The sequence below is a fragment of the Chanos chanos genome, chromosome 13 (assembly GCF_902362185.1).
Source record: "Chanos chanos chromosome 13, fChaCha1.1, whole genome shotgun sequence".
Classification (NCBI taxonomy): domain Eukaryota; kingdom Metazoa; phylum Chordata; class Actinopteri; order Gonorynchiformes; family Chanidae; genus Chanos; species Chanos chanos.
This window is the reverse complement of record NC_044507.1, coordinates 18,912,535-18,931,348: the sequence shown is the minus strand read 5'-3', so window position 1 is coordinate 18,931,348 and position 18,814 is coordinate 18,912,535. Positions and strand designations below refer to the sequence as shown.

The window sequence follows — 18,814 nt, the reverse complement described above, 5'->3', positions numbered from 1 at the left end:
AAGTTAAAGGTACTTACAGTACGACTATCAAGACTGTGAAATTACGTTATTAGACTTATCACAGTTGGAGGGAAATTATGTTGTTTCAGTTGTTTTAACCTAATTTATCCATTCAGCAGATTTTAAATTGCCTGCCTCGCTGTAAGAAGGTGTCATAATGAATAGGCCAAAGCCAACTAACATTAGACGCCCAAGTGCTGTTAAGCCTTCAGGTGAGTGTGGACGGCACACAGAAACATAACTGTTTTTAGCTTAACTGAAAAGAAGGAACTCTCGATAAATGTAGTCAGCTAAGACTCTCTTTTGTGAACTTTTCCAATGTGGTGAATTTCAGGTCACCCTCCTCCTGGTGATTTCATTGCCCTGGGCACAAAGGGTCAGTCCAGTGAGCAGAAAGCGCCAGCCGCTCTGCTTAAACCGGCGTCCTCGGGATTGCCGCCCGATCGCAAACGAGAGGCCTCTTCATCACTCCCGTCTTCCTCCGGTCTGTCCAGCCTCTCCAAACGACCCAAACACTCGGCCACGCCTCCGAGCGCTCTGACGCGTCTTGCCGAAGTGGCAGCTGTTGACAAGAGGGCAATATCACCTTCTATCAAAGAGCCATCAGTGGTGCCTATTGAGGGTGAGACATTGTATTAATAAGCATCATTATGATATATTTCTCTCTTTCTGCGTCTTGGTTCACCAGAGGGCTTCAGCAGAGGCTGCTGCAGCACGTCCTTGACGGAGATCTCGCTGAAACAATCTTTTCTGCGCCTTTTGCAGTCCCTCCAGCTGTGCTCCTGGATGAAATCGAAGCGGCGGAGGCAGAGGGAAATGACGATCGGATCGAGGGCTTGCTCTGCGGGGCGGTCAAACAGCTGAAGATGAACCGAGCCAAGCCTGACATCACCCTGTATTTGAGCCTCATGTTCCTAGCCAAAATCAAGCCCAACATATTTGCCACTGAGGGAGTTATTGAGGTGAGTAATTATTGAAGTGTCACGTTTTTGTGTTATTTTTAATTCATGCGTTACCTTTGTGAGGCTCTTAACTGAGCTGTGTGTGTGTGTGTTTGTGTGTGTGTGTGTGTGTGTGTGTGTGTGTGTGTGTGTGTGTTTGTGTGGTTCAGGCCTTGTGCAGCCTGCTGCGACGTGATGCTTCCATTAACTTCAAAGCCAAAGGGAACAGCTTGGTGTCTGTGTTGGCCTGCAACTTGCTGATGGCCGCCTACGAAGAGGATGAAAACTGGCCAGAGATATTTGTCAAAGTGAGAATCAAACCTGTCTACATCTTTTGTCACACTTGCAGACTTAAAACAGTCTCCCTCAAAGTGTCCCTGTGATTCTCATTCATGACAATTGTGATGTGACGTAGGTTTACATTGAAGATTCTCTTGGAGAGCGTATATGGGTGGACAGCTCCCACTGTAAGACCTTTGTGGACAACATCCAGACCGCCTTCACCACTAAAATGCCGCCCAAGAGTATGTTACTGCAGACGGACACGGGTCGCTCCGGGGGAGACCTGAGTGCAGGTATGTGGCTCTAGTCGGATCGGGTTTCTTTGACTGAATTGAGCGACTGGCCCGGTTCTGATGGATCGCGTCATTTTCAGGAAACAGCCCTCACCCCTCAACCCCCGACGAGGACGACGGCCAGACGGAGCTTCTCATCGCGGAGGAGAAATTAAGTCCGGAAGATGAAGGACAGATCATGCCAAGGTAAGCATTTCTATTTTGATTACTTAGACATATATAAAGGTAACGCTCAGTCACCTGTACTTTTAGCGTTCTCTGTGTGCACACGCATACTCTGCGTATTCAGGTTGTAGTGCAGGGTGTGCTTGATATATGTTAGATATTTGTCTTCGTTGCCTGGTATTGCTTCCTTAACTGTACAGAGATGGATGTAGTGTAATAAGTTTTGTTTTGTAGGTATGAAGAGCTGGCAGAAAGCGTGGAAGACTACGTTCTCGACGTGCTTCGGGACCAGCTGAATCGTAGGCAACCCATGGATAACGTTTCAAGGAACCTGTTACGCCTGCTCACCGCCACCTGTGGCTACAAAGAGGTGCGGCTGATGGCCGTGCAGAGGCTGGAAATGTGGCTACAGAACCCAAAAGTAAGAAATAAAAGAAGTTATCTACATAACATAATATAAGAAGTCATCTACAGGTTGTCCTCGATTTACCATATATGTGAAAATTACGACAGCTGTCTCGTCAATCTTATTATACCGTTGTCAAGTAATGATACTCGGTCAAAACGTATAAAAACGACCACTGTATGATAACATCGGTCGGTCGTGCTGCTGTAAGGCAGTAGTATTTAGTGTTGGTTGTGTCTCAGTGTGTATTGGTGCGTGGCATGAGTCATATTATATAAAGGAATTACTGACTTTCAACGGGGGCGGCAGAACGGAATCCCGTCATAAGTTGAGGGCAACTTGTAGTCTATAACATACTGTTCTTCCATTCACTATCAGAAAAGACCGTGCTACCATTCAAATCTTACAAATATGTTTTTTCCCTTTGATATTACTATAGTTAACAAGGCCGGCCCAAGACCTGCTCATGTCTTTGTGTATGAACTGTAATACCCACGGGTCAGATGACATGGAGGTGGTTTCCAATCTCATCAAGATCCGACTCAAACCCAAAGTTCTGCTGAACCACTACATGCTCTGTGTCAGGTATTAAAAAAAAAAAAAAAAAAGAAATCCACATCTCAGAACACCTTTTTTTCCTCTTATTTTGCTGTTCCTTGAGTTCTTTGGCAATATGTGATTGTCCTGTTTATTAACCTGGATTTTGTTCTTGCTTTCCAGGGAGCTTTTAAATGCACACAGGGACAATCTGGGTACTATGGTGAAGTTTGTGATCTTTAATGAGTTGTCTAATGCCAGAAATCCAAACAACATGCAAGTCCTCCACACAGTCCTACAGCACAGCCCCGAGCAGGCCCCGAAGGTGAATCTCAACTCGTAACTGCTCGTTGAGTTTTTATCAAAAAGTCTTTACATGGAAATACACTGTAGAGGACAGGTTCTTCCCACATTTAATTCTTTTTGTTAATATATATAGTCAGCCTTTCCTCTTTCTGTCATTTTGCTTGTCCAGTTTCTGGCGATGGTGTTCCAGGATCTGTTGACTAATAAGGATGATTACCTGCGAGCCTCTCGTGCTTTGCTGAGGGAGATCATCAAGCAGACTAAACACGAGATCAACTTCCAGTCCTTCTGCCTGGGCCTGATGCAGGAGAGGAAGGAGCCCAGCTACGTGGATATGGAGTTTAAAGTGAGCGTTACTCCTCTGTGGAGCGTACACTGCACCTCCTTTCTTTCTTAAAAGTTACTCATCTGTAGTTAAACCCTTTTCTCATCTGGAGATCTGACACACAACTTCTCTCCCCAAAACCACCCCTCACCCCCCCCCTCAACCCCTCACCCCTCAGGAACGCTTTGTCATCCAGGTGACAGATCTGCTGACGGTCTCCATGATGTTAGGAATAACAGCTCAGGTTAAAGAGGCCGGCATCGCATGGGACAAAGGAGAGAAGAAGAGTATGACATTTTCTCTCTCTCTCTCTCTCTTTTTTTTTTTTTTTTTTTAATAAGTGTTTTAAACCTACTCTCACCACATGCTGTTAACCTGGCTGTGATTGTTGACTCTGACAGATCTGGAGGTACTGAGGGCGTTTCAGAATCAGATCGCTGCCATTCAGAGAGACGCCGTGTGGTGGCTGCACACCGTGGTCCCTACCATCAGTAAAATAGGACCTAAAGACTATGTCCACTGGTATGTAATGGATATCACCATCCAATAGGAGTGTTTCGTTCAAGACGACCGACCGAAAACCGTTAGTGTGATAAGATAACGTGTGATCTTTGTATAAACAAAGCTTTTTTTAGATGTTGTATATGATGCCTGATATTGATAAACAGGCTTAGACTATGAATCTTGTCTGTCTCTGTCATTCTCTCCATCAGCCTTCACAAAGTGCTCTTCACAGAGCAACCAGAGACGTACTATAAGTGGGATAACTGGCCACCTGAAAGTGATAGGAAGTGAGTCTTTGTTGGCATTTGGAATTCTCTCTTAAGTGTTTGTGATGTTGTTGCTTTGCTCTAAATACGTTACGTGCATGTTGTTTCTGGAAGCTTCTTCCTGCGGCTATGCTCAGAGGTTCCCCTTCTGGAGGACACGTTGATGCGTATTCTAGTGATCGGCCTGTCACGTGACCTGCCGCTGGGCCCGGCCGACGCCATGGAGCTGGCCGACCATTTGGTCAAGAGAGCCGCAGGGGTCCAGTCAGACGGTAACTCGGTGCCCTTACAATGTTTGGCAGGGTTACAGTTATCCCTGTTTGATCTAAACAGTATTAGAGATGAGCTGAATTTGTTTATTTAAACTCATCTCTGAGTGAGTGAGCTTGCTTGTTTGTTTGTTGTTGTGTTGTGGAGATGACCTGAATATCTCTTCGGGTTTTTTCTTTTTAGATCTGGACGTGTTGCGTGTGGAAAGAATCCAGCTCATCGATGCTGTACTGAATTTGTGCACATACCATCACCCAGAGAACATCCAGTTACCTGCAGGGTAGCCTTATACAGCACTGTTACAGTCCAACCTTCCCTGTCTCATTGTTCAGTCATTAATATTGTGCTGTTCCGTTTTTTTGTTAGGCTTTTGGTATGAGTTACCTACGTTTCAGTGACACGTTTGATTGAAATTATTTCCAATGTCATTGCAGGTATCAACCTCCAAATTTGGCTATATCCACGCTTTACTGGAAGGCCTGGCTTTTGCTGCTTGTAGTGGCCGCTTTCAATCCGCAGAAAATCGGTATCTCTAAGACCTCTTAATTGTATCTTTTCTCTTTAACACACACAAACATTTTAAGCCAAGCATTTGTTACTGTTCTAATGAAATGTTTGTGAGCTTAGTATTAAAAACAGATGAGGTTTATGCTTCAGATGGGTATCAAAAGGTACACAAAAAGTATCCTTTTATGTAAATCCTCTGTGTTTGGGTTTTCATTTACAGGTCTGGCGGCTTGGGACGGATACCCTACCCTGAAAATGCTCATGGAAATGGTCATGACAAAGTAAGGCACAGGTCACAAGTGCTGGTTTTTTTGCAGTTGTTTTTGTTTTTGTTTAGTTTTACCATGACTGCCAGTCTAACCCGGCTCCGTCTCTCTCTGTCCAGTAATTACTCCTACCCTCCGTGCACGGTGGCAGATGAAGAGACCAAAACGGAGATGATAAACCGTGAACTCCAGATCTCTCAGAAGGAGAGACAGGAGATCCTGGCCTTCGAGAGCCACCTGGCAGCCGCCTCTACCAAGCAAACCATCACGGAGACCAACAGCCTTTTACTCTCTCAGCTCACCAGCCTGGAGCCCAAGTACGAGTCCTGCACATCAAACGCTAAATCGCTGAATATTCAACTATTTTCTGTGTTTTCACTGAATGGGTCTAATGGTACATACAGTTGCCAGTTTGTATGTACTGCGGTTTTGTGGCCAGTGTATTGTTTTGATTTAACAGGGGAAATAGTGTTTTGCATGCGCGTCGCTTTGGCTCGTTAACACAAACATATACGCCTACCTGTTTTGAAAGCAGTCACGAACTGGAATAAAAATGTCCCTTTTGTTTCATTCTACAGTATTGTACATGAGAAAACTGGTAACTGGTGTGTAGTTAAGTGACTTTTTTTTTTTATTATTATTCTTGCTGGTAGAACATTGATTGGTTTGCAACACCTACCGAATCATGAGTCACACACTGATTGGCTCTTTTCCACCTCTGATTACCGCTATCAAGTTATCCCCATCTGCATGGTACAAGGAGAAGAGAGCAGTCCAAAACCGTCTGCACAATACTTGACTGTACTGTACAGTTTTCCCGCGCCCCGTGCTTTTGTATTGTAGTACCTAGAGGAGAAGTTCACCTCCCTGTGTTTGCTTTCACACAGAGGGCCTCCACGCAGACCTCCTCCTCACATCCAGGAGCAAGTGAAGAGTCTTAACCAGTCCCTGCGCCTGGGCCACCTGCTCTGCCGCAGCCGCAACCCGGATTTCCTGCTCAACATAATCCAGAGACAGGTGAGGACACACACGCAGAGTCAAATAAAACACATTAAGTCTTAACACACTGTCTTAAATGTTTTTGATTATGAGAGACTTTTATTTTGATTTTGGGGTTTTTCGCATTTTTTTTTTTTTTTGTTTGTCTCTGTTCTCCAGGCCTCTTCTCAGTCAATGCCATGGCTGGCTGACTTGGTTCAGTCCAGTGAGGGATCTTTGGATGTTCTGCCTGTCCAGTGTCTGTGTGAATTTCTCCTGCATGACGCTGCGGACGACAGCTCTTCTGTGGACGACGATGAAGAAGGAGAGAGCAAAGAGCAGAGAGCAAAGAAGAGACAAGTATGACTCATCTTTCCACAGTACAGTACCTCCACTCATTGTAATACTCCTCCTAGAATCCAAACCAAAACAAAATAAAACAATGCAAATCGAATTTTTCCCACAACATCAGAGGCAGCAAAAGCAGCGTCAGCTCCTAGGACGTCTGCAGGACCTGCTGCTTGGTCCCAAAGCAGACGAGCAGACAACATGTGAAGTTCTGGACTACTTCTTACGTCGTCTGAGTTCATCTCAGGTTGCGTCCAGAGTTCTGGCCATGAAGGTAAAGCTACAGTTGCTTAAGCTCATGGTACATCATAAGAGACGTTTAGAGCAGATTTTCTCAGCTTTGCTCCTGGGGACCCGCAAAACAGCACAGTTTTTCTTTTGCCCAGTTTTGACACACCTGGGTGCTTATCAACTGTTACTGAACCCCTCGCTCCTAGAGCCAGTTACGCTGGTGTTTAGCAGTAACTTAAATGTGCTGTCTTGGGGTTCCGCAGATCTTGAGTTGAGAAACTGTTGTACGGGACTGGCTTCTTCTCATTGATAACGTTGATGAATATCGATTTTCAGGGCCTGTCTCTGGTGCTGACGGAGGGTGGGCTGAAAGACGGAGAGGAGAGAGACCAGCCTATGGAGGAAGACTCCAGAGATGCGGAGTTGTTGCCCGGGTACCAATGGCTGTTACAGGACCTCCCTAAACTTCCCCTGTTCGACAGCGTGCGTGGCATGACTGCCAGTGCCTTACAGCAGGCCATTCACATGGAAACGGACCCTCAGACCATCAGCGCTTACCTGATCTATCTTTCCCAGCATGCACCAGTGGAGGAACAGGCACTCCACAATGACCTGGCTCTGGTGAGCTCATAGACCGTTTACCTCATTCCTTCCCTCTTTGGCTTGAAATTAACACAGCATGAATACATAATGATACTTAATTCTACATGAATACATACCTTTTCAACTCCAGTTACCATCAAGTACAGCAGTATTTATATTAACTCCAGTTACCAGCTGAGAAAAATGAACGTAATATTACATTCTCTACATTGAGAGTGTTTGCCATAAAGGGAACTTCTGTGAGACTCCCCTGGCTGACGGTAAACTGTCTTGTCTCTCAGGATGTGGCTCGACTGATCGTGGAACGCTCCACGATTATGAACAGTCTGTTCTCCAAGCACTCGTGCAGGCCCGATTCCGACGCCGTGCTGTCCGCCCTCCTCTCCATCTTCTCCACCTACATCCGCAGGATGAGGAAAACCAAAGAGGGAGAGGACCTCTACAGCTGGGTAATTAGACAGCCCATGCTTTGCAGTCTGAGTGGTGTCCTCTTAGGAGCCGTCAAGTTTCGAGTCGCTGTTCGTGATTGCAGGCTTTCTGATTTAGATCAGAATTATTATGCCATACAGAAAGAGTTGTTCATTAAATCAGCATTTCCCAGGCCTGCTTCTGAAAAAGCCACAACTATGCAGATTTTAAGGCTCTGTGTTCTCTAATAGACTTAATCTCAGCTGATCAAGGACTTGATGATTAGTTTCTGAGTGGAATCTGGTGTGAGAAAGAAGAAACGAACCTAAAGCATGCAGAACTGTGGGTTCCCTTGAACAGGATTTGGAAACAGTACATTAAATAACCCATAAATCTTGATTTTGGGCTTCTCTTTTTTCTCTTCATTTTGCAGTCTGAATCACAGGACCAAGTGTTCCTGCGGTGGACTACGGGTGAAACTGCCACTATGCACATTCTGGTGGTCCACGCGATGGTCATACTGCTCACACTGGGTCCCCCGAAAGGTATCTCTGAGTGTCCAGCTACTTAATGATCTGTAAAGTCAATGTTAAGACATGCTCATGTGCTGTCTAGCCTCTGTGTGCTGAAACACACTGTGTGTGTGTGTGTGTGTGTGTGTGTGTGTGGTTCCATAGGAGAAAGTGACTTCTACACACTGCTGGACATTTGGTTCCCCGACAAAAAGCCCCTCCCCACTGCCTTCCTGGTGGACACATCAGAGGAAGCCCTTCTCTTACCTGACTGGCTGAAGCTGAGGATGATCCGGTCAGAGGTTTCCCGATTGGTGGATGCGGGTAAGATATGTGGTAAATGAAAACACAGGTTTTCTGTGGCCAATGAGAGTGAGAGAGTGTAGGAATAATTTGCATATTTGTGTCTGGATAGCTTTGCAGGATCTGGAGCCTCAGCAGCTGCTCTTGTTTGTCCAGTCCTTCGGCATCCCGGTGTCCAGTATGAGTAAACTGCTACAGTATTTGGACCAGGCCGTGTCTCATGATCCACAAACACTGGAACAGAACATCATGGACAAGAGTGAGGCTCCACAGTCACATGCTCATATTCTCACGTCCTGTTTCTCTGGTCTCCTGTCATTTTCTCTGTCCTATATTTTGTGTTATTCAACTCATCCTTTACATTATTCTCCTCCTCCTCCTCCATCCATCCAACAGTAGATACAGTTATCAAAGTAAAGGGTTAGCTATATCTATCTGACTGTCTATCAGTCTATCTCACCCTCATTATTACTGTGAAGGTTACTTTAAAATATTTTTTTATAGGCAGTGCAATGCACGGAATGCCCCCTTGACAAAGTTGATTTAAAAAGTCGTTGAAAAGTTTTTCAAAGAAAAAGCCACGCTCATGTTTGAAAATGAATTTAAAAACTGTGAACTCGTTGAAGTTGGCTGTTTTAAGGCGACGTACGGGGACTGACTGAGCGTCTGCGTTCTGTGTTTTTCAGATTACATGGCTCACCTGGTAGAGGTGCAACATGAACGAGGAGCCACCGGGGGGCACACTTTCCACACTTTACTCAGCGCATCACTTCCTCCTCGCAGGGGTGAGTGGCCACTTCTTTCATCACTGTCTGCGTTCAGCGATTAATCCTGGGTGTTTTTTTTATCGCCCGATAACACGGTTTTTACTCTTCCAAAGTCAGCGGGACATCACCACACTCGTGTTCTAATTTAGTGTATGTTATTTATCTGTTCACCAACACAGAAGTGATTTTTTTTTTCCCCATTACTCTTCTTTAACAGACAGTGCAGAGTCAAGCAAGGCTAAGGTTACCGTGGAAACACCCCATAGCTCAGTTAAGATGAGACCAGCAACTCAGGTGCCAGTCATTGGTCCTGAGGATGACTTGACTGCCATTCTCCTACAGGTAGGCCCTCTGGTCAAGTGCTGCAATGTTAAAAGTACCTCAGAGGTTTCGTTGCAGTACGCCTGCTTTATTGTAAATAGGTCCAAATGGGCCTAAAAGGTGATTTTTCCAGAGAAATGATCTATGTAGGGATTCATTTAGGGGGTTTCTTTCTACAGTTGTTCCCCCTGAAGGTGGACCCCCGCTGGCCGACCCCGCCTGTGCGTCCCCTCTCCCTGGCGCTGCAGCAGGCCCTGGCACAGGAGGTCCTGCGGGCACGGAAGGGTCAGTGCCAGCAGGGCGGCACGGCCGGGCGTCTGCTCCAGGCCCTGGCGGCTCTGCTGGGCTCTCCCCGCGCCGGCGCCCTGGTGGTGGCCATGCACCGCAGCCACGCCATCTCCTGCCCGCTTCTGCGCCAGCTCAACCTCTACCAGGTACAGCACCGTCACTCCCACACACTCTCTCACTGTTACCCACAGGGCAAGACTGGGCACTGACGACCAGCCTTGTTTCCCCGCTTTTATTCTCTCTCTCTCTCTCTCTCTCTTCCCCTCTCGCCCGCTCTCTCGTTTTCTTTCCCCCTCTCCAGCGGCTCGTCTCTCAGGACGTGGCCTTCTCCACGCTCTTTTTTAACGCCATCGTGCAGATGCTGTCGTGGCTGGAAAGCTCTGCCGTGGAGGCGGGACCCCTGCAGACCCTTCTCAAGTCATTGGCTGCCCAGTGCCCCCATAAGCATCGCATCACTGACGGTTAGACCCCACCCCACATGAAATCCCAGTTTCTCCGCTGCGTTTAAAATGTGGTCTCTTAAACCTAAGATCTGATGGGTTTCCATTTAATCTGCTATCTGGTGAGGACTGGATATTTGGTTGCAGGTGTTTTTCTAAACAGTAGAGTTAACATGAATCAAATACTGCTTTCTCCGTAGCCGTCCGTCTTCAGGTACCCTACAGCTGTCCGAAACCGTGATCCATCGTTCCTAATTTCATTGCATCTTTCAGTGCGCACAGGTTTTCTGCACCTGGCTGAAGCCCTGGCATACAGACGAGACACGGAGGCGACGGTGAGGGGAATCATCGCTTCCCTGAGAGCCGGAGAGAGATGCAACGCGGAGCCGGACCTCATCGGGAAAGGTAGCGAATCAGCATCACGCGTAGTGTGATTTTTTCGTTTCACTCTTCCTGTTAGTGCTATTTCTAGAGGACAGAACCACTGGTCAGCGTAAGTTTTTGTGTAGCTGTTGGACTGGACAGTATTATTGCTCAATTCTTTCCAGACTGCTCTGCTCTGCTCTGCTGCCCCGTGGAAATGAATTTCTGCCCAGTGTTTATCTCTCTCGGTGTGTATTTTTAAACCCAGCCAGAGCAAACAGACTTCCAGCAAGTGGAAGAATGTTGTTTGCCACTTTTTACTTGTTTATGTTCAATAAGAACAGCAGTGGTCGTCAGGAGTAGCAGAGAGATCTTTATAAAAAGTTACTGTGGTGAGGGCAAAGGGCCCAGAGAGGGTGGGTTTTTTTTTGTTGTTTTTCTTAGGAATGCAATTATACAAAGTCTTTATTTTTTTTTGCCATGTGGCATTGGCTCAGGGTGCTCCGTTTTGTTTTTCTTTTTCAAACCTGCGTGAGGATTTCACAAGAAGTCAAGGAAACTTCTCAGAACATTACAGTCTCACCATATGTTCTCTCTGTTGCTCAGTTTTACAAGGGTTGATAGAGGTCAAGTCCCCATTTTTGGAGGAACTGCTGTCCCTGCTCATGACCGTTGGCACGGAAACGGGTGCCACGAGCAGGAACACGGCTGGCCCTGTCGCCATGGTGATCTCCTTGCTTCTTCAGGAAGCAGAGGACAGAGGAGTGAAGAAGGAGGTGGATTCCAAAATGTATGTACCCCAGACACTTACTGAAGTCAGTTCAAATCTTACCACAGGAACAGTGTGGTATTTCTCTTCCACAAAAGAAAATCTTATGTCCTCTCTTTAATTTGTGTTAAATTTAAATGAGAGATTTTTGTATTGACAGGCAGTATTAGAATAGACCGCTCTCTCCTCAGCTGTATCTTTAAGAATTTGTCCTCTTCTCTTGTAGCTCTGAGGTGAAAAGAACAGGATCAAGCTCTGGGCTGCTGGTTGATTGGCTGGAACTCCTTGACCCTGAGGTGACCTCTGTATGCCCAGACCTCCAGCAGAAGCTTCTTTTTGCCCTAAACAAGGTAAACAGTTCCGGAATGTTTGTGTTTGTGTGTGTGTTTTTGTTTGTGTGTGTGTTTGTGTGTTTGTGTGTGTGTTTATGTTTTTGTGTGTGTTTATGTTTGTGTGTGTGTTTGTTTGTGTGTGTGTGTTTGTTTGTGTGTGTGTTTGTGTTTATGTTTGTGTGTGTGTGTGTGTGTTTGTGTGTGTATGGGTGGATCTCAGGGTGGAGATGTGGTGTGGGCGTGTATGCGTATCCTTTAATTGTGTTTAGTTTTATTTCTCTTATCTCTCTGACAGGCTAAAGGCAGCAGTGACAGCCTGGCCCCATCATACAGACCGTACCTTTTGGCTCTGCTCATACATCAGTCCAACTGGAGCACCCTTCACCAGTGCATCAAAGGCCTGCTCAGCAAACACAGAGAGCAGAGGTGAGTCCTGACTGTAATCTTACCAAACACGCTTAAAGATCCACACACACCTCTCTTAAAGACCCACACACACACCTCTGTGACACTGAATATATCCTCTCTGTCAGACTGGACCCGTCCTCTGCTTTGGACTTCCTGTGGGCGTGTAGTCACATTCCTCGAATCTGGCAGGGTCGCGACCAGAAAACCCCACAGGTAGGATCAAGGCCCCAGACCAGTCATTCCCACTTATGCCACTGCAGTCTGGGTGTCAGGGTATCTTTTGTGTCCACCTGACAAACATGAAAGAGCATGTATCACAGACAATTTCAAGTTAGTATTTTTGGCCTACTGGAATTGCATATGGGCAAAAATATTATGAGTACAGAAAGAGCAGTAACATACGCGGTACACTTATAGCAGTCGTCCAGTTCGCTCAAAAACAGTAAGTCTGGTGAGTCCCTCTGTTATCAGTTCCCTTATAACGGAGGGACTCACCAGGCGTGGGCTGAGATGCTCTGTCTATTGGGCAGAAGATGCGATTGTCTATTGGGTAATCCCTGTCGCTATAGAAACGCACGGAGAAGTTTGTCCTGCGGCTGAATTCGGAGGAGCTGATCAGCCTGGTGGACCTGATCCTGTCCGAGTCCGAGCTGAACTCGCCGGATTCGCCCCAAGCCAAGACCACCCTGGACCAGGCCTCCTGCTCGCTCATCCAATCGCGCGTGCCCCTGCTGCACAGCTGTTGCCACGGAGACCTAGAGAGCGTGAAGAAGGTCTCCGAGTATCTGATCAACTGCGTCAAGAAATGGGGTGACAGGTGCGTCCATGACGTCAGCTCTTAAATGTTTGTCTCTGACTTTTAGGTGTTTTCTTCATTTTTGTCATTTGTAGTTCTTTTTCTACTTTGTTAAGCATTTTTCTTTTAAAAAAAAAAAAATTCTTTTCGCAAGTTCACAAATGTGAGTTTCACTGCCCATTTCTGCCCAATGTCAAACAAGGTTCAGAGTTCAGTAAGTCAGTGAATAAGTGTCGACGGACTTCGGCGGAGAAGTATTCTCTGTTGGACACAATAGTTTGGAGTGGGCAAAGCTCAGTAATTAGGTCTTGTGGTGTGAAATTAAAGGCAGCAGAAGTTGTTCTGTACTATGATCTGTTCGAAAGCTCGGGCGTAGTATAATGAAGCCAAGAGGATTAAGCCTGACTCTCCACTCTTGCTTGTGTTGTGAATTCCAGCTCAGACTTGGCTGTCACAGATCAGAGTGTAACTCTTTGTGGAGGAAAAGCGTTCTTTCATGAATATGCCTTTGGTTATTAACAGAGGTCTAATGAGCAAACTTTAGCCAAGGTCAAGAGAAAAAAAAAAAAAAAATTACACGAAGAATTAAAGTCTTCTAAGCAGAGCTAAGCTGTCTTATAACCGGCGGCCGCGAGAATGTACTCCTCTCACAAAGCGAAACGTTCGGGCCTTGTGTGGAATAAACACTTTGTCTGTTTTTCTCGGCTGTTTTATCCATATCTGCCGCTCATAAGCACAATGCTGGATTAACTGACATAAACCACAATTAGCCGACAGAACGGCAAGAAGGCAGGGGAGCTGTGGCTTCGGGCGAGAGGTTGTTGTTGTTCGGTGCCCTTCAGTCAGTAATAACAAGACGGCTTTGTTCAGAGGACGTCCCACCCACCCCCCCTTTTTGTGCGTGTGTGTGTGTGTGTGTGTGTGTGTGTGTGTCTGTGTGTTCATGTGTGTGTTCTGTTTTCTCTCGGTACGTTAAGCCTGCAAATCCAGTCATCGGTCAGAACAGTCAACATCGTCTTGCGTACGCTTGCTATTCTGTCGCCTGTTTTTTTTTTTTGTTTTTTTTTCCCCTACATTGTGAGGACATTATGAAGGTCACTGCTTTGAAGGTCAGGTTTTAGAGAAGTGTCTCTCACAGAAGAAACGCGTAAGCGTGGCTGCTGTCGAGGGCGTCGTGGCGATCGATGAATTGATATCGTGTCTTTGCAGCGTAATGAGTAAGAGGTGTCAGAATCTGCTGCTTCAGATCTACCTGCACTTCCCAGAGGTCATCCAGCACGTGACCCTCCCCCAGGCCACCCTGAGCGGGGACGGGGCCGCGGACGGCAGCACCTGTAAGGTAAAGACCCCGGCGACGATCTTGCACCTCAGACGGTTGCGTCTGACCTCCGAGGCCCACGCTGGCCTCGGTTAAAGATCTCACGCAGGTCCAAGAACGCGTTTGACTTGTCTTTTATGCAGCTCGACGTCCTGGTCCACCGTCTCATCACCTTAATGGGCGACAACGGAGAGTCCAAATCGGCAGAGAGCCGCGTGTCCGACGCTAGCCTGGCCTGCAGGAAACTGGCCGTGTCACACCCTGTCCTTCTCCTGAGGTCAGAACAACCTCTTATCTGGAAGATCCCGTTGATTGCCTCCCCTAGTGATTTACTTTACTGAAGAAGAGAGAAACACTGTATCAAGACTTATCAGAAGCGTATTATGTATTTATGTGATGGCAATATTTTTAGAGTTAATGTTCGATCCGTAGCTGCTGACAGAAAAAAAAAATTATTCGATGGAATTGAAATTGTGTTATGCTCAGTGGTACTTGTCTGTCGACTGTGGAAACCAATCAGATGTTGCCCTGCCCTTTCAGACACTTACCCATGATCGCTGCACTGCTGCATGGTCGCATCCACCTGAACCTACAGGAGTTTCGACAGCAAAGTCACCTGACTTTCTTCAGCGACGTGCTGACCATTCTGGAGCTGCTGCAGCCGCTTGTGTTCCACAGCGACCACCAGAGGGTGCTGCAGGACTGCCTGCTGTCCTTCATCAAAGTCCTACAGGTCAGAAAAACAGCACACACTCAGCTCTCAGCTTTTCATGCCTTGTTTTTCCAGCTTTTACTAGAATTATTTTAATGTGTTAAATATTTGACAATTTGAATTATTTATCTATTTTTTTAAGGAGTCGTTGCGAGGTTTCAGTTTTTTTGCCTCGGCATGTTGATACAGTGTTTCCCCAGTGGACTGACTGCTTTTCGTGAAAGGGCATGGTACACTATAACTGGTAGTCCTCCAGAACATCACTGGCCCTGTTCCCTTGAGTGGGAGTGTTGGTCAGCATTCCCCTGGCACTCTTGTCTCAGCAGTGGTCACAAATGGTCAGGCACCTGTGTGCTTGTAGGCGGAGTTATGTAAAAAGCCCTCTCCTCTAGACATGTCATTAACGTACCAATAGAATGTAATACAATTATTGGTCCCACGCAAGACCTGAGATTGTTTCTGTCTTGTATGCATCTTGACTTGAGAGCTGCTATGTTAGGGAAAAAAAAAACTTATGGTTTTGTTGCGCTTTCCAAGTTTGGAGAAGAAGAAAAAAACAAAAAAAACACGACTTGCTCAGTTAAATGTGAAGGACATTCACTTGCTGCTGGTGACTAATTCTGCTCAGCTGTTTTTATGCTTAACCTCAACAGAAAACAATGTTTATACCATTTAAAGCCCAGGAATGATACTGTTTTTTTTTCTGCTCTCTAAACTAAGGAGCTATAAAAATGTCTGTCCTAAACAGCAGAGGAAGCTGACAGGAAACTGTTACTTTGTTTGTTCTCACAGAACATTAGGAGGTTATCTCGACTGCCAATCATAAGCAAGTTCGTGCAGTTCATTCAAAAATACATTACCCACGATGCCGCGGCGGCTGTGCCTTATCTGCAGAAGCATTCCGACATACTGCAGTAAGATGTTTCATGTTGACTATCCTCTTCCCTTCTTACAATGTTTCAACAGATACATGAAATCATTCTAACTTTATACCCTCCCATTTCCCTATTCTCTTACCACCACCACCCCCCCCCCCCCCCCCCCCCCCACCCCCACCTCATCTTTCAGGGGGCTGTCATCAGAGAACCCAGACCTTGTGCAGCTCAAGTCTTTGCTGGCTGGTTTGACTCTTCCTGTGAAGACGGGTTCCTCAGAGAGTGTGGCTGAGGACAGAGACGGTACATGTTTTTTTTTTTTTTCCTTTATACATACACCAGGCGATTGAGCGTGACCGAAAAACTAAATGCAACCGCAAGACCGGCCAAAGAAAGCCTCTTTGTTTCTCCAGCTTTTCTCACACTTGCTGTGCTGTGTTACTGTGTTGAACATTTCACTCTGAATATGGAGGTCACCGTATGAGTTGTTGAGCATTGAGTCCTCTGGGTTTGTTTAATGTTTAATCGCCAAAAGACAGTATTTCATGTCTTTTTTTTGTTGTTGTTGTTTTTTTTTTTTTCTTTGTCCCAATCTTAGCGGAGGACTCCTCTTCAGGATCTTTGCCGCTGGTCAGTATATCTGCATCCATGCCGCTGACCTCTGCAGACATGACAAAGTACCTGAAGAAGATCTGCAAAGGAGAGGCCATTGAAGGTAAGAGAGATCTGGTATGACTGATCAGTCCTGTCTCTCTCTCTCTCTGCATGTAAAGTCTTATGTCTTCATTCATGCCATTGGCTCTACCCTCCAGATGTGTTGGAAGTGTTAACTGAAGTGGATGAGAAGTCCAAGAGGACTCCAGAAATCATTCAGTATTTTGTTGTAAGTGTTTCATAAGAAAACAGCACGTTCATCAAAGCTTAGACAACACAGAGGTGTGTTTCAGAGTGTTTTTTTTTTCTTTTCTTTTCTTTTCTTTTTTTTTCTTTTTTTTTTTAAACTCGGTGTGGGTTCTTTTCTTTCAGAATGATCTTCAGAGACTGATGAGTTCACCTGAGGAGTTGTGTCGAAACATGGCCTTCAGCCTGGCTCTTCGCTGTATCCAGAACAGTCCCAGGTAAGACCTGCTCTGCTCTATGTTGAGAAACCAGTTCCCTTTTAAACTGACCTGGAGTCTGGTCTGAGAGGGGGTGTCCATTAATAAAACAAGTTCTAATGTTTTGAATGATGCTCAACAGTAGAGTCTGTGTATTATTATTATTTCATTATCCCCTCTCCTCTCTTTGATACAGCATGGCAAAAGACTTTCTGCCCACGTTCATGTACTGCCTTGGCAGCGGAAACTTCGATGTAGTGCAAACAGCTCTAAGGAACCTTCCAGAATATGTTCTGCTCTGTCAAGGTAATTCACAGTCTAACTTAGCTTGGTCTTTCAAATTTCGATGTATACTCTCAGAGAAAAAAAAAGCTGTTAGCATACAAGTCGTTAACCTGTCGAATCTTACTGAATTACTCATAATTTTGTTTGTGTGTTTGTTTATTGTTGTTCTTCAGAGCACGCTGATATTCTGCTCCACAAGGCTTTCTTGGTAGGCATTTACGGCCACATTGACACCAGCAGTATGATCTCTGAATCCATGAAGGTTCTTCGAATGGAAGCAACGACATAGAACTCATTGTCACTGTCGCGCAAAGAGCATTTTGGTTGTGCCGTAAGACGCTTTTATAATCTTACATCATCATCGGCCTGCCCATCGGCGAATTTGGAATTCTGATGATGTCACACTCAATCTCTGTCTTAATGAAACTTCCTATGAAATGGAGAATTGTTAAAGATACTACTATGAAAGTTATGTTTCAAAAGTGATCTCCAGTGATAGATATTACTCCCAGCACACAGTACTGTCATTAGCATTTTGTCATAGAATACCTTGAATAAAAAAGTGAAATCCTGCAACCTCTAATGTCTTGAGTGATTTAATAAGAATGGTTTGAATGTAACACATCTCATGTCTGTTGGTTTGGTTGTTCCGTTGGCAAGATGGTGACTCCACACCATTAGTCTCTTTCATTCCTGTGATTAACAGTCCACTGGGTTGCCCTCAGCCAGGGAAGGTCAGTTTGTTTTTATCAGCAGCACCTGAAAAGTGAGAGGAACCCAAAAGCCATTCTTTTTAAGCCCTACAGAACCGACCCAGCTGCACACGTTGGGCATCTTATCCCCCCTGCATTATCTCACTCTTACTAATCTCAGCTATGCCATGAATGCTGTGATGGAAACCAATTTACCATAAAAGTGTGAGTTGTTCTGCTCCAGCATCTCTGACTGTATCTGAGAAGCTTCTTAATGGTGTCAAACGGAAAAGTGAAGGAAAAAAACAGCACACCAGCATGTCGGGAACACCCCCCCCCCCCCCCCCCCCCCCCCCCCCCCCCCCACCACCAAACCCGCTTTCCCCACAGTACTCACTAAATTAACCGAGGCAGTAATTGTTGAATCACACAGACCAAAAACCCCCCTCACCTCCCACCTTTTTTTTCTTTTTTGTAAGCGAACATGAGGGCAGGTTGTCTTTGGCCATTGTAGATTGAATGTTGCTGGTGTTCAGTTACAGTGGGGCTCTGGGGAAAAGGCTCTTGGTGTGTAGTGAAGGGTGAATGGAGATGTAGGGGTAAGGCATGCCCGCACTGGAGGCTTGGGGAAGCTGTCGTCCATACGAACTGACAGCCTCTCAATGTTCTGCACACATTTAGACTGATGAAAGGAGCGTCTTCCGATAGGCGCACGTCCACGGATGCATGTACGCTCCTCGCTCGCCTTTTAAGACGTCATTAAGTGATGAGAAGTTAAGGGTGGAATTTTGGAAACCTCATCTCTCACTCGACTTCGGTATGCTCCTCCTTTGATTCATAACCTTGACAAAGTTTGCCCAGACATCATCGCTTAAAACTGAGTTATTTAAAACGCACTCT

General features: G+C 45.9%; 1 protein-coding gene across 1 annotated transcript; it reads left to right on the top strand.

Annotated features, from left to right (window-relative positions):
- The first annotated feature begins 121 nt into the window (after positions 1–121).
- ints1 (integrator complex subunit 1) lies at positions 122–17,779 on the top strand. Its single transcript, XM_030790305.1, has 46 exons — positions 122–212; positions 335–622; positions 766–962; positions 1,112–1,249; positions 1,357–1,516; positions 1,597–1,702; positions 1,916–2,102; positions 2,527–2,672; positions 2,808–2,949; positions 3,100–3,276; positions 3,434–3,542; positions 3,657–3,777; positions 3,969–4,046; positions 4,140–4,297; positions 4,479–4,575; positions 4,730–4,821; positions 5,023–5,083; positions 5,188–5,385; positions 5,956–6,085; positions 6,227–6,406; positions 6,519–6,668; positions 6,962–7,246; positions 7,510–7,677; positions 8,070–8,191; positions 8,321–8,472; positions 8,564–8,710; positions 9,138–9,236; positions 9,436–9,560; positions 9,719–9,973; positions 10,129–10,288; positions 10,541–10,672; positions 11,237–11,420; positions 11,626–11,749; positions 12,027–12,157; positions 12,265–12,352; positions 12,709–12,956; positions 14,145–14,274; positions 14,397–14,530; positions 14,794–14,986; positions 15,758–15,879; positions 16,034–16,143; positions 16,439–16,555; positions 16,653–16,723; positions 16,867–16,958; positions 17,134–17,243; positions 17,396–17,779. The coding sequence occupies exons 1-46, from the start codon at positions 158–160 to the stop codon at positions 17,509–17,511; spliced, it is 6,585 nt and encodes a 2,194-aa protein (XP_030646165.1). The 5' UTR covers positions 122–157; the 3' UTR covers positions 17,512–17,779.
- Positions 17,780–18,814: the final 1,035 nt, after the last annotated feature.

Excerpts from the sequence above, each read along its gene's own strand:
- ints1 (XM_030790305.1), top strand. The coding sequence starts at position 158 with ATGAATAGGCCAAAGCCAACTAACATTAGACGCCCAAGTGCTGTTAAG. Across the intron at positions 1,703-1,915 it reads GAAGGACAGATCATGCCAAG|GTATGAAGAGCTGGCAGAAA; the intron begins GTAAGCATTTCT and ends TTTGTTTTGTAG. Across the intron at positions 14,275-14,396 it reads CGGACGGCAGCACCTGTAAG|CTCGACGTCCTGGTCCACCG; the intron begins GTAAAGACCCCG and ends TCTTTTATGCAG.